Consider the following 13,776-nt stretch of genomic DNA (forward strand, 5'->3'; position numbering starts at 1 on the left):
TAAAAAAGAGGCCAGAAACTTTGTTCCTCAATTTAATGCATTTTGGAGTTTCTTACAGCAGTTTATCATGGACAATTACAAGCATTGATCAATGCAGACGAAAGAGTAGCATCATTTTATACAAAAGAAAGAACCATCATGGACAAACAACACAAATAAAAGATGGGAAATTAGTTCAAAGGAGAAAACAGACATTAAGATCAAAAGAAATCAATATCTAAATAGTTACCAGAAGGCTTCACACCAGGCACCTTTTCAGCTGCAAGTGCCTTCATGGCCAGTCTTGGAACTTCTGGAGGATTTGCACATCGGATCAGTGCCCAGTTAACATTATGAAAGAATGGATGTTGCTTTATTTCCGTTGCCCCACGTCTATATGCGAGGCGATTCTGAGGCTCTTTCACGAGTAAGCCCCGGATCAAGTCCCTGGCAGCAAAGCTGACTGTAGGGGATTCAGGAAATTTCAAGGGCTGGCCAACAACATTGAATAGCGTTGCTCGGTTAGCCGAACCTTTGAACGGTGTTCTGCCGAACAAGAGCTCGTATAGGAATATCCCAAATGTCCACCAGTCTACAGCACTGCCATGCCCTTCGCCTTTGATGATTTCGGGTGCCAGGTACTCGTGTGTCCCCACGAAGGACATTGAACGAGCATTCGTGGGCTCAGCAATAAGCTCGGGGAGAGGGGTCACCTGATTCTGCAAATCATTCTTTGGTTTTGACTTTTTTTCTTTCTTGGATTTGCTGGAGAAAAAGCGCGGTGTGAAACACGAAGGTTGAATGCAGGCTGGCTGTATTACACAAGTTGGTTCAATGCAAGCAGGCTGAATGCAGTATCCTGAGCTTTTTGTCTCCAAGCTAGAGTTTGATGACTTCACAAGAGTTGGACTGACAGCACACCTTAGAGAGAGATCAAAATCTGATAGCATTATATGACCATCTTCTCTCACCAACACATTTTCCGGCTTAAGGTCTCTGTAGATCACCCCAAGCATGTGCAAGTATTCCAAAGCAAGGAGAACTTCTGCCACATAAAACCTGCATAGTGCAGATTAATGAAATGGCAACATACTAAGTTATACTGTCTTTAACGCTTCTCAAAACATTCGACCCAAAAAAAACAGAAGAACAGTTTATAAGACCAGTTCTCCTAAACAGTTGACTTAGTTACTCGCATAAAAAAAATGCAAATACTGATATTTATAACATTGAAAAACATGTTAACATTTAGAAAAGCCATTAAAAAAGTGTGCGTGAAAGGGAGCCAAGTCACATCGCATTCACAGGAGTTGAAGTGAGAAGTGGCAAGAAAATGGAGATTTGTAAGATGACTAAGATCACTATATAACTAACAAAGTGTAAAAAATTCACTGAGAATGTAGTGATTGTGGGAAAAGGTGGAAGTAATGAACTAAAGTAAACTTGCAGACAGAAAAAGAAAAAGGTAGAGCAATCGAGCAATCATAGTTTTATGAAATTTGGCAGACATCCGTAAAGGTAGTTGAAAAATCTAGAGGGTTTTCAGACAATAAAGGGAGTAGAAAAGAATATCTTGGCTACTTAGAATTCTTGGTCTATGTTTTGCTATATATGGATTTTCTGGGAGCCAGAGATTGGAAAATCATAGACAAATGACTATTAGTGGCATATGACAAAACATCAAATTTATCATGGTCTTGAGGCACAATGGATAGGATGTGCAATGTGACAGCCCAGATTTTCATTTATATAATGAAAACCTCAGCCAGGTTCCCTTATCCTCAGAAAAAAAAAAGAGCTTTCCTTAAATAATACAGTTTCCCTTCCGGTTCCACAGAACACCCGAGTCCATGAATCCAAGGAATATAGAATTATCTAATGTCCATGCATGTTCTACATGTATGAAGATAAAATTGAGGAGGAACAAGGAAAAATTTAATAGCTAACCTGGCAGCAATCTCAGAAAAGTACTTCCCAGGTTGTCTTTGCCTTAGTGCATGCAAGTCCCCACCAGGGCAAAACTCCATCACCAAGCAGGAGAATGTCTCAGTCTCAAAGTGTGTATATAAAGTGGGTAGAAATGGATGATCTAAAGACTGCAGTATCTCTCTCTCTGTCTGAGACCTAACAAGCTTCTTACGACTTGCCAGCTCGGTTTTGTTCATTACTTTCATGGCAAAACAAGTCCTTGTGCCACTTAACTCAGCTAGATATACACTTCCTATGTCTCCACATCCCAATTTCTTCAACAACCTGAAATGTCTCATTTCCAACACCCCATCACGGACTCGGATGGCTTGAATCGCTTCCCATCTTATATCGTTTGCCTTGTGGGGTTTATACAAAGTACTGCTCAAACTACTAGTGCTGCTCTCGTCGCTAACGTCACTTCCAGTACTCCCTCTACAGATGCTGGTCTTTCTGCTCTCATTAAATTCACAGGAATTAGTAACTTCTCCACTTTCAACTGACTTATCAACACTCACACATTCACTGGCTCCAGTATTGACAAAACTTTCCTTGGCTTCTGAATAGAAACTATTCTGAGGACTTGGACAAAAAGTAATCTCCGATTGACAGTAACTCTTTGTTGGATCAACAACTCCTTTTGATGAACCTAATTTGCAATTGTCAGATTCTAACACGCCACCAGAGTCACAATTCTTGGAAGCATCTAATGGTTGCTTGATGCTTAGTTTTGTTTCCATAGAGGAGATATTCTTTCCTAAACAACTTTCAACAGCTTTATTGAGGCTTGCATTGTCAGACTTGCTGTTAGCGTCGTAATACTGATTCTCCATATTAGGCATTCTGTCGTGTTCCACATTGTCAGCCTCCTGATAGGAATGCTTTTGACTGGAGGAAGCCCCATAATTCCTTGGTGCTCTTAATGGAGGCCGAGAAGACCGGAGAATCCCAGATGTCGAAGGAGGATCATGATCTACCACAGAAACTAAATTCTGAACCTCTGATAAAGAATCAACTTCATTAACAGGAGACCCCATTAAGAAATCCTTGATGAGCTGCAAAATCCAAATCAACACACTGAATTACTGAGATGCACTCATTCAAAAGGCACAGAAACAAAACAACCACTTACAAAATCCCCTTCTACAATTTTTCTTACTACAAAAAATAAAATAAAATAACAACAAAATTATACAGGTTGAAATAATAAAATTAAAATGATCCATAATGAAATTCAAACAGCCAGAATAAAGAAAAAACTTAAAAAACTTTGCAAGAGACCTATCTTAGATACAATCACCAGAAAACCACCCAACTGAACAGAAACAATTAGAAAGAAAACGATGAACTCAAACCCAAAGCATCAAAAAATCAAAGTCAGTCTTTTAACCCAAATGAAAGAAAAACATCAAGGAAACTCACAAAGGCTTTCAGATATCAAAGTTTCAGTCTTTCACAGATTCACCAGGAAATTCAGTTCCCTTCTAATTAACACCACTAAACAAAACCATAACTTGACAAAACCAACACCCCCTATGCTTTTGATTCCAAAAATGCATCAGCTTGTAACAGCAACCAAGTTGAAGTTTTGTTTTTTTATTCTTTAGAAGCCACCCTTCAGCTTTTTCTTTGATTACACTACAGGAACAGTAATTAAAAGCCACCCCATAAAGAAAGGCAGCAAAAGGGTAAGTGTAGAGCAAAGAAATAAATAAATAAATAAAATAAACAAACAAAAAAAAAAAAGAACATGCATACCTGATCAAAGCATAAAAATGGCAATGAAATTGCAGAGCGAGAAACCTTCTTCCATGGCTATGGATTCCACAAGTTGAGTGTGTGTGTGTGTGGTTGCTTGGAGCAAGGAGAAACCACACTCCAAGAAAGTGAAGCAACTTTGGTGTGCCTTTCTGCAACTCTGAAGAGCCTCAGATCCAATCGAAAAATAAAGGGACAAGACAAATGAAAACTGTAACAATAATTACAACAATATTAATAAAAATAATGTGTTGTTATAATTTTTCTCCTTTTTTTTTTCTTTTTTTGCTTTTGTGTTAGTTTCTGGGGGGTGATGAAGGGTGTGGCTTTGTGGAGTGGGAATTGCAGAAAACGAAGCCAACTTCACAAGCAAAGCTAAACCAAATAAATAAATAATAATAAAGTGCAGTTCCTTATCTTAATGGTTATGTGTTCCCTCTAAAAGAAACCCAACCTCACCTAGTTTCTTGTTCTCGTATTCCCAAAGTTTTAATGCTTCTTTTTTAGTGCATATTCTGAAAGGGGAAATGAGTTGAGTTGGGGCTAGGCACGGGGTAGTGTCATCCTTCCCAAATTTTTTTATTAGCAAAATATGCTCTTAATTTTCATAAATATTTTGATTTAATGTGATCTTGGCTGTTTAAAAAATAATATTAGTTTTAATTTCTGTACAATTTAAAGATTTTCAGAATGATTTGTGTCTGTACTTAGTTATTATAATGTATCATGTATTTAATCAAAAAGAATAATTATTTTGATATGACTAAAATGTATTATATTATATTACTATTATTACAATTAGATGGAAATAAAAATTATTTTAAAAAATTAAAATTAATCAAGAATAAAGAATCAAAACTAAATAAAATAATATTTATAAACCTTTTTTATACTGTGTTTCGGTTGCTGTCAACTTTTTGAGGTTGTTTTTTTTTCTTGTTTGCTGTATATGTTTTTCATGCTTTTTCTTGTTTGAGTGTTCTGTAAAGTGGTACGAACTGTTATAATCAATTCATATTAATTATAAAATTTGATAAAATTAATTTTAATATTTTTATAAATATAAAAAATTATCAATTCAAGTATTATATTAAAAGTTTTAGTGAAACAAATTAAATTTGTTGTCATTCATATTTTACTGAATAATATTTTGATATTTGACTCATAGTATGTTTTTAAAAAAATCCATGCACATTATTGACTAAGGAAATATTAAATATCTCAAATTTTAGTACCAAAATATATATTTACTTAATAAATAAATAAAATCCCCTTTTTGATCTTGGAGGCGGGGAGGAGAAATTGGGTCGGACGATTTAATTGTTTTATTTATTTGTGAAATGATGGGTCTAAATCCTTCCACAAATTTTGTTATATTTGATAAAATTAAGTGAGAAAACAATTAAAAGTCAAAAATCATCTTATTTAATTATAATTATTTGGTAAAATTATATGTAGAAGTAACTAAAAATGAAAAAAAAATCAAAACTATAAAAGAAGATAAAAATATTAAAACCTTAAATAGAAAAAATTAAATAAGAAATCTAATAAATATATAAGGATAAAAAAGAAATAAATATAAGGAACTAGAAAGTAAAAATTAATGTTTAAAATACACATCTAAAAAAATGTTAAAAATTACAACAAAAAAAAACCTCGTTTATTAAATAATCAAACAATTTTTTTCAAGTAATGAACAAAACTAAAAACCTCGTTTATTATTTTTTTATGGGAAAAAAAGTACTCAACCTTATTAAACCTTATCTCTTTTATAAATAGGCACCTTATATTTTATTGTTGTCCCAATTGATCCTTATATTTTATCTACAAATATCATAAATGCACTCTAATTACTCAGAAAAAATGCATTTTAATTGATTCATAAAATTTATCATTTTTTACAAATGGTTATTTCTATCAAATTAGAATTAAATTATTTACCTTATATGATATTCATTCATTAATATTTTCTTCTTTTATTATATATTAAAATATAATAATAATGAATTATAAAAAAGAAAATAATAAAAGCAATTAAAAAGTCTTTTATTTGATTTTTTAATTCAAAATTTTATTACATGTTAATGTTTGGAAAATTATCTATAAAAATAAAACTAATAAAGGATTGGGACTTAAAATTAATAGAAAAATGATTGAGTTTTCTTCTTTATAAGTAATTTGGGCCCGAATTTTATATATGACTGCTTTCAAAAATGGATAAAGTTTAAAATGGGCAAATTAAGATGTTTATGTGCAAAAATGGTAAATTTTAAGGATAAATTGAAATAAAATTAAAGTTTATGGTGTTTATTTGCAAACAAAATAAAGTTTAAGGATAAATTTGTAAGTATTTATAGCATTAAAGAAAGTGTTAGAAATCACTATTAGGTTAAAACAGTAAAGTGTTTATTTCTAACACTCTTTTATTGTTAGTTGGTTAAAATTTATTAAAAATCACTCTTTTAGGTAAATTTAAATTTTTATTTAACAATTTTTTATTTACAAATATGATCCATAAAAATTGGTAATTTCAAATAAATATAATTCAATAGTAGAGAAAGTATTGGAAAAAATGTGTCATGGACTCATAGTGTGTCTAACATTCTTCTTTTATTTAATAAAAATTATAATAAATAAATATTAAAATTAAGATTATTATTAAATAAATATTTTTAACATATATAAATTATATTTTTGATTTGGATAAAAAAAATTTACATTGTGAAACAATATTATTTTTAATTATTGAAAATTCTTTCCAAAATTTGTATTTCGATTTAGAAATAAAGATGAATGATACACTCAAACAAACATATAGGTAGAGGTAGTTAAGAAAATCAAATTTACAAATAAGATAAAAAAAAAAAAAAAGGATAGTAGTTTGAGAAAAAGAATTGGCTATTTAAACCAAATTAAATTTAAAATTAAAATTAAGAAATATATTTAATAAGTATAAAAAATTAAAAATAAATTCTTCAATATTTAAGATTAAGATGAAACATTAACTCAATAAAAGTCAAAATAACTCATTAAAATATATTTTTTTAAGAATAAAATCTAAAAGTTCTCTCAATCAAAATTACCTTAACAATCTCATTTAAAAGTAGTTTCTAAAAATATTTTTATTTGGAAATGAGAATTCAAATTTATAATGTAAGGATAAATAAAAGTTTTTTTAAGAAATGGATCAGTTTTTCAATGATGGATTAAAAGTATGGATAATAATAGAGAGTTTTATATAATGCCTTATAATATTCATTATTATATACTCCTGTTTTAAAATAATATTCCATCTAAATCTATATTTATATGGATAAAAATTACAACATTCATATTTGTATATGTTAGCTAATTGGATTTCGACTGTAAAAAAAAGGACTTGGATTTTAGACTCATAATCAACATTTTAGTTAATTTAGAAATGGTTTTCTAATATGTATTTGTTTGACAAACTAATAACAAGAATGTTATTACTTATTATAATAATAATATTAATTATGAAAAATCAATAAAATTAAATTAAATAAAATTAAAATATATAATTTAATTGAAAAACAATGTAATTATTATTTAAAATAGAAAAAAAGTTATGTAATGACAATATAAAAAATTTTACACAGTCATCCAATCATAATTTATAATTTATTATGTATGATAAATTTATTGACTTTTAAAATAATTATCTTAAAATAATTTAAAAAATAATTTATGATTACAAGTACATAGATATTAAACTCTTTAAAACATTACAAATACAATTTAACTTAATTAAAATATTTAAAAACTTGTCAAATTTTAGTAATAAATATACTATGAGGTTTTTAATAGAGTTGAATAATATAATATTCATATTTGTAGTCATATTTTCAAATAATTACTTATATCAAAATTTCAAACTTATTTAAGAGATAAATACCTTATTTATTATGAAAAAAATTATAAATATTTTTTTACTTTAGTTTTATAAATATTTATTGAGTCTAAATTTAATTGTGATTCCTAATTAAAGAGTTGAGAACATTATCCCGATTAAGTGACTACTAGTACTTAAGAATGGGTAAAATTAGTTGATACACCATTTGAGAGGGAATATTAATAATATTGTACACAGAAGCAAGTTTGAAAAAACTCATCCAAAATCATTCAGATATTAATGATTGTTTCCATCTAATATTTATTCCGTTCTCTACAAAAACATTTTCAAATATGATTATATATATATATATATATATATATATATATATATATATATATATATATATATAATATAAACATACTTATTTAATATTTTTAGTACAGGTCCATCAACAAATTATAATTAGAAATTCTCTTAAAATATATCAATAATATAACTTAATGCATTCATATTAATAAATACCTTATGTTATCCAACACCTAAAAAAATATAGATATAATATAATGTGATATAAAGTGAAAGTTAGAGAAAAACTAAAAGTATTAGTTGGTGAAAAAACAAAGATAATTTATGTATATTATTTTTATCTTATTTCTTAAACATGAGTAATAAAAAATGTATATAGAAAAATATTTGTTGAAAATGATCATAATATAAATATCAATATCTCACCTTATTAGCCTTCAACAAAAAAATTATCCTAAACATATACTCAAATCATTAATATTGATTTTGTTCCACAAGTTATTTTAGTTAGTTTTTAATTTTTTTATTAACTAAAAAATTTATTTAATTGTTTGATAAATATTTCTTTTAGTATTTTTAAAATTTTAATTGAAATAATATTTTTTTAAATATTAACTTTTAATTTTTTTATATTTTATTTATTTATTATTCTTATTTATTAAATTTTCTTATTGTTAGATTTTTTTTATATAATCTTACTATTAGATCAAACATTATTTTATTGTTTATTTATTTTCACTACTCATTCGTATACGTCTAAGGTATCACCGTTCTCATCACTATTTTTTTTCTCCAACTTCTTGCTCACTCTCGGTAAAACTATTTTTTATTTTTAATCAATTAATTGTTTATTTTTTATTGTATTCCTTTTTGCATTAAATAATGAATCTCTCATATTCTATTTTTTAAAATAATTTTATATTAGATTATTTTTTATGGTTATTAACATAATAAAAATATAATGATTATTTAAGTGTATTTTTTTACTTTATTTTAAACTTGATTAAAAATATTTTAAGAAATAATATGAGATTAATAGTAGAATACTTAATATGAAAAATATAATAATTAAAACTAAAAATATAATGAAAATAATTTATCTATAAAGAAAATTTACAAGAATTTAAAACTAATTAAAAAAATTAAAATTATAACATCACAAAAGATATTTTTATCTATAAAATAAAGTTGGAATTTATATAAAAATATCATATAAATATATTCTTTTTTATTATTTTATATTTTTCAGTTATTTGAACATGATAGTTTTATCCAACACTTGGTAAGCTAACTTAACAATTTTTAATTTTTAGCTTCTAATTATTTTTTAGTTAGTTTTATCAAATATATTTCTTTTAATTCGTTGTTAATAAGCATAGTTTCGGAATTCAGCTCACATTGAAATGAAAGAAGATTTCTTGCTTTTTGTGTCACGGTTTTTTTACTAGAAAACAAATAAAGAATTTTGAAGACCGTATTAAATATGAATCTTTTAAGAATTTTCTTTGAAAGTATTTTTACCTTTGAAATTTTATTTATTGGCAATAAGCATTTTTTATGGGAGATACTTTTGCTCAAGTTAAGTATAACTACTATGAGCAACCCACTCTTTCCCGAAGTAATTTTTATTTATATCTTCTTAGGAACATTCAAATTTACAAAATTAAGTTGATTGATATTCTTTATATATATATATATATATAGGATTGATATTCTAATTTATTATGAAGTGTATTCTTAAACAGTTAAACACATTCAATCTTAAGAAAAAGAAAGAGCTTCAAAAAGTTTTATTTATATCACATGATCGAAGCTACTCAAACTACACCAAAAAAGTTAAAATAATTGCCTCCTCTGTTGTCCCATTGTCATCAAAATCCTGTGATGCGCCAAAGCACACCTTCGTTGCCCTGTTTTTATCTTTTTAATATTTCCAATAAAAAAACTATGAAAACTTAATTATTGAACAAATGGGCAAGAGAAATGTTTTTTCATTGACAAATCACGAATTTTTAGGGAAAGAATGAGAAGAAGAGAATCGAGCTAAGTATTTGTGAGCCATCTATTGAACCGTCATTTTTTAGTTGATCATCAGACTAATTTAGCTTAGTTCTTGATTGGGTCATACTCCATTCACTTTTTTAAAATATAAAAAAATTAAAAATTATTAAAGTAAATTACTTTTATGTGACCAGCTAATAAAATGTAGTGTTGTTGGCGATGAACATAGGCTAATCTGGACTTTCACTGGGAATGGAAGATACTCACTCAAGTCGCCCTACTATCACGCAATGAAATCTTATATGTCTCTGGATGTTCCACACAAAACCATCATCTTTCTTTGGCATTTAGTTATAGTGGGAAAAATTGTTTTAGTTTATAGTTTTTTTATTAGTTGAAAAATTAGTATGATTGATTGTTAAATAATTGTTTTAAGTAACTTCTAACATTATTTTAGTAACTTTAAATTTTTTATTTTTAAAATATTTATTCAAATTTATTATTATATTTTTTAAATGTTATTTTATACTTTTTAATTATTTTGATATTAAATTTGACCGAAATCTTATAATTTAATAAATTAATTTTTGTTTCTAACGAGAACACACTTATAAGGGAGTTCAATGTCCTATTACCTGTTCTATGTGTGGAATTGACTTGGAGTCCGCCTGGCACATATTTCTCAGCTGTCCCAAAGCTCTGAATGTATGGAATATTTATGAAAGTATCAATGATTGTATTTTTTTCTTCTCTAAAAAAATTAGATGACAACTAGCAACTCAGCTTAATTCTTGCCCTTTGGTGTCTATATATGGTTCATACATAATGAAAAGGTTTGGGAAAATATAGCAGCAATCCTTGACTGCATCTGAGCATGCCCTACCGAGTTTTGAGATGGATTAAATCAAGGGTACAAACAACTCACCAATAATTGATATAACTGATACTGATTTGTGTTCCTTAATCAAGTGATCTATGATTTGAATCGTGATTGATTCTTGAATATGAAGTAAATTCTGTTGGAAGAAAAATATATTGTGTGTTTATGGTGTTCAGAGAAGATTAATTATCACTTCTAACAGAATTATTTCGTACCAATACTATGACCCAAAAAAAACAACTAAGGGTGCTCTGAAGTGTAATGTAGATGCATCCATGAGAGCTACCATTTGTGATTCTGGAGGTCACTTTGTATGTGCTAGAACTTCTTTCAAAGCTGGAAACATCCCTGCTGCAGAGGAAATTTAAAGGACGATTGAGTTGGGCGACAACAACGTCACCTTCGAGACTGATTGCAAACATGTTTGTGACTTGCTTCAGTCGTGCTCCAATATATATGGATTCGAAATTGGTTTCACTTTTGTAATAATAACCTTCGTTTAACTAGTAACTCAAATGTGAATTTTGGCGAACCAAATGGTTCATGTCCTTGCAAAGACGTCGTCTAGGTTCTATGCTAATCCATAATGTTTTGATGTTTCTCATCATTGTATTGAACTATTGATGTTTTTCTTATTAATGAAATGATATAAGCTTGTTGTAGTAAAAAAAAATGCTAATAAAATATTTTTTAATTATTATAAACTAAACTATATATATATATATATATATATATATATATATATATATATATATATATATAACTTAAATATTTTAATATATATAATATTGAATTGACCATTTATTATTTTATTAATTATAAAAAAGATAAAAATTGGCCAATATGCTATCTCAACTCATCACAAACCTGCCCAATTTGTGCTCGTAAAAATTGGAGTGGAGCGAGATCAAAATAAGGTTAGGCTTAAATTTTCACTTTATACCTTTACCTTAACTCGAATTCTCACTTTATATTTGATTATTTGTTCGAATCCATTTAGCTCGTAGCACCACCAGCGGTGATCTAGCTGCGTCACCAACGGTTTTGATTGGACAGTACAGCCAAACCATGAAATTGTCAGATTTTACAGTCATTCATTCTTCATACTTTCATTGGCCACCATCACCAAAATTAGTCATCAAAGAGTCAAAACATCCTTAATTATCAATAAACCAAAGGGAAAGTGATTATTTTGGTCAATAATTAAATATGTAAATCAGTAATAATTTAATTTATGAAAGAACAAATTTTTTTAATTTAGTTCTTAAATGTGTAAAAGGTGTGACAATTATGTCATGTTGTTAAATTTTAATTTGTTAGACTATTTTGTCATTAAATTGTATTGTTATAGAATCAAATTGACATTAAATTTTTAAAATTTGGGAAGCAATTTATCATTAAATTATACAATAGGACATAATTATAACATTTTTTACACATCTAAGGACTAAATCAGAATTTTCTTTCTTTCATAGACAAAATTGTAATCAAATTATACATTTAGGGACCAAGATAATTATTTACCCATGAATGAAACCTAAAAGTCTCAAAAAATCTACATTTTTTATTCAATCATCATAATTAGGACTTTTAACTCCCATTTGGGATCCTAAAGTATTCCGACAACCTTCAATCTTTTAGGTTAACTACTAGACTAATCATCGATCCAAATATACTCATACTTAAAACTCATTTTAATAAGTTATTATCATATTGATTATACATATCTATTATCTTTTATTTTAATAAGTACTTGATTTAATTTTCATATAATGTTTGGGATTTTTTAAAATTTAATATGTTTGATAGTCCTATAAATATGGAAAAATTTTGGTCTTAAAATTAGTTTTTTTTAAGGAAGTCTTGAAATATAACTATCTTCTTTTACAGTTATTTTGCATCAAACCTAAATTTATATATATTAGTGTTAATTGCTTATTACATAATTATAAAACTGTGTTGAAGAATTTTAAAAGGGCATTGATAACTTGTACACGCAATACAATTTAACTGTACAAACAATCCAGCATGTTGAGGAGAACTATTTTATTTTTAGAGAACATTTTTATCTATTTTTTTAAAGTTACACGAACAAACAAAATTATTTTAGTTAGTTTTTAATTTTTTTATTAGTTAAAAAACTCAATTAATTGTTCAATAAACAAGTTTTTTTAAATAAAGTTTTAGTTTTTTATTTTTTGAAATGCTATTAGAAGTATCATTTTTTGAAACACAACAAGAAATAACATTTTTTAAAATGCTAATTCTATCTTTTAGTTTTTTTTATATTTTTTTTTACTTTTATCCTCAATATATTTATTTATTTTTCTTGTTACTTTTTTTAAAAAAAATAAATTATAATTTTATTATTTTTTTATCATTTTATATTTTTCAGCTACTTCAACAATAATTAATTTGATCGAGTACTTCTAATTTAATACGCCAACTTTTCAACTCTCAATGGTTAAAAATAACTAATTAATTTTTTCGATTTTTAGTTAGTTTTCTTCTAACTTTCAACTAACTTTTTAAGTAATTTTGTTAAACATAGGATCATTTCTTAATATATTTTCTTGATTATTTATTCATGTAGTCGCAATTGTTTTGTTGGATTAAGGAACAAACATTATTTTGTCAAATAATAATAAAAAAATATATCTATTATCAAATGACAATCACATGGTCGATAAATTGATAAATTAAGTAGTAATTAATAATGCTGGCGTGATCAACCACGAATCATAAGTGATATTGATTTATATTTCTTAAAAAAATTCAGAATTTAAATCTTAATTAATTATTGGAGATAAAATAAATTATATTAGATAAAAAATATAAATCTTATCATCTAAATAAGAAACCTTCACATGCATGCACGTGCATCAGACTCCCAAGCACGGGACGGTTGTCCTTGGTGGTCCACGATTAATTATACGCTCTGAGACTGAGTGCCACAAAAATCAAAATGAATAATGGATCACCACCGAAAAAAATAACAATTGATAAAATAAAACAAGCACACACCACA

General features: G+C 27.1%; 1 protein-coding gene across 2 annotated transcripts; it reads right to left on the reverse strand.

Moving 5' to 3' along the window:
* On the reverse strand, positions 1–4,199 carry LOC114390545 (protein kinase PVPK-1-like). Of its 2 annotated transcripts, XM_028351298.1 has the most exons (4): positions 3,706–4,199; positions 3,370–3,585; positions 1,927–3,002; positions 201–1,038 (listed from the first exon to the last, which is right to left on the reverse strand). In XM_028351298.1, exons 3-4 carry the CDS (start codon positions 2,982–2,984, stop codon positions 201–203), a joined length of 1,896 nt encoding a protein of 631 aa, XP_028207099.1. In that variant the 5' UTR covers positions 2,985–3,002; positions 3,370–3,585; positions 3,706–4,199. The 2 variants fall into 2 exon arrangements, with proteins under 2 accessions (XP_028207098.1, XP_028207099.1); XM_028351297.1 differs by lacking the exon at positions 3,370–3,585 and having other exon boundaries at positions 1–1,038; positions 3,706–4,198.
* Between the last annotated feature and the right edge of the window lie 9,577 nt (positions 4,200–13,776).

Source organism: Glycine soja, chromosome 16 (assembly GCF_004193775.1).
Source record: "Glycine soja cultivar W05 chromosome 16, ASM419377v2, whole genome shotgun sequence".
Lineage (NCBI taxonomy): Eukaryota > Viridiplantae > Streptophyta > Magnoliopsida > Fabales > Fabaceae > Glycine > Glycine soja.

What these genes read in the sequence shown, in the direction of transcription:
- LOC114390545 (XM_028351297.1), bottom strand. Translation starts at nt 2,984, where the DNA reads ATGGGGTCTCCTGTTAATGAAGTTGATTCTTTATCAGAGGTTCAGAAT. An exon ending in TTTTCTGAGATTGCTGCCAG is followed by an intron (nt 1,039 to 1,926) that starts GTTAGCTATTAA and finishes TGCACTATGCAG; the next exon opens with GTTTTATGTGGCAGAAGTTC.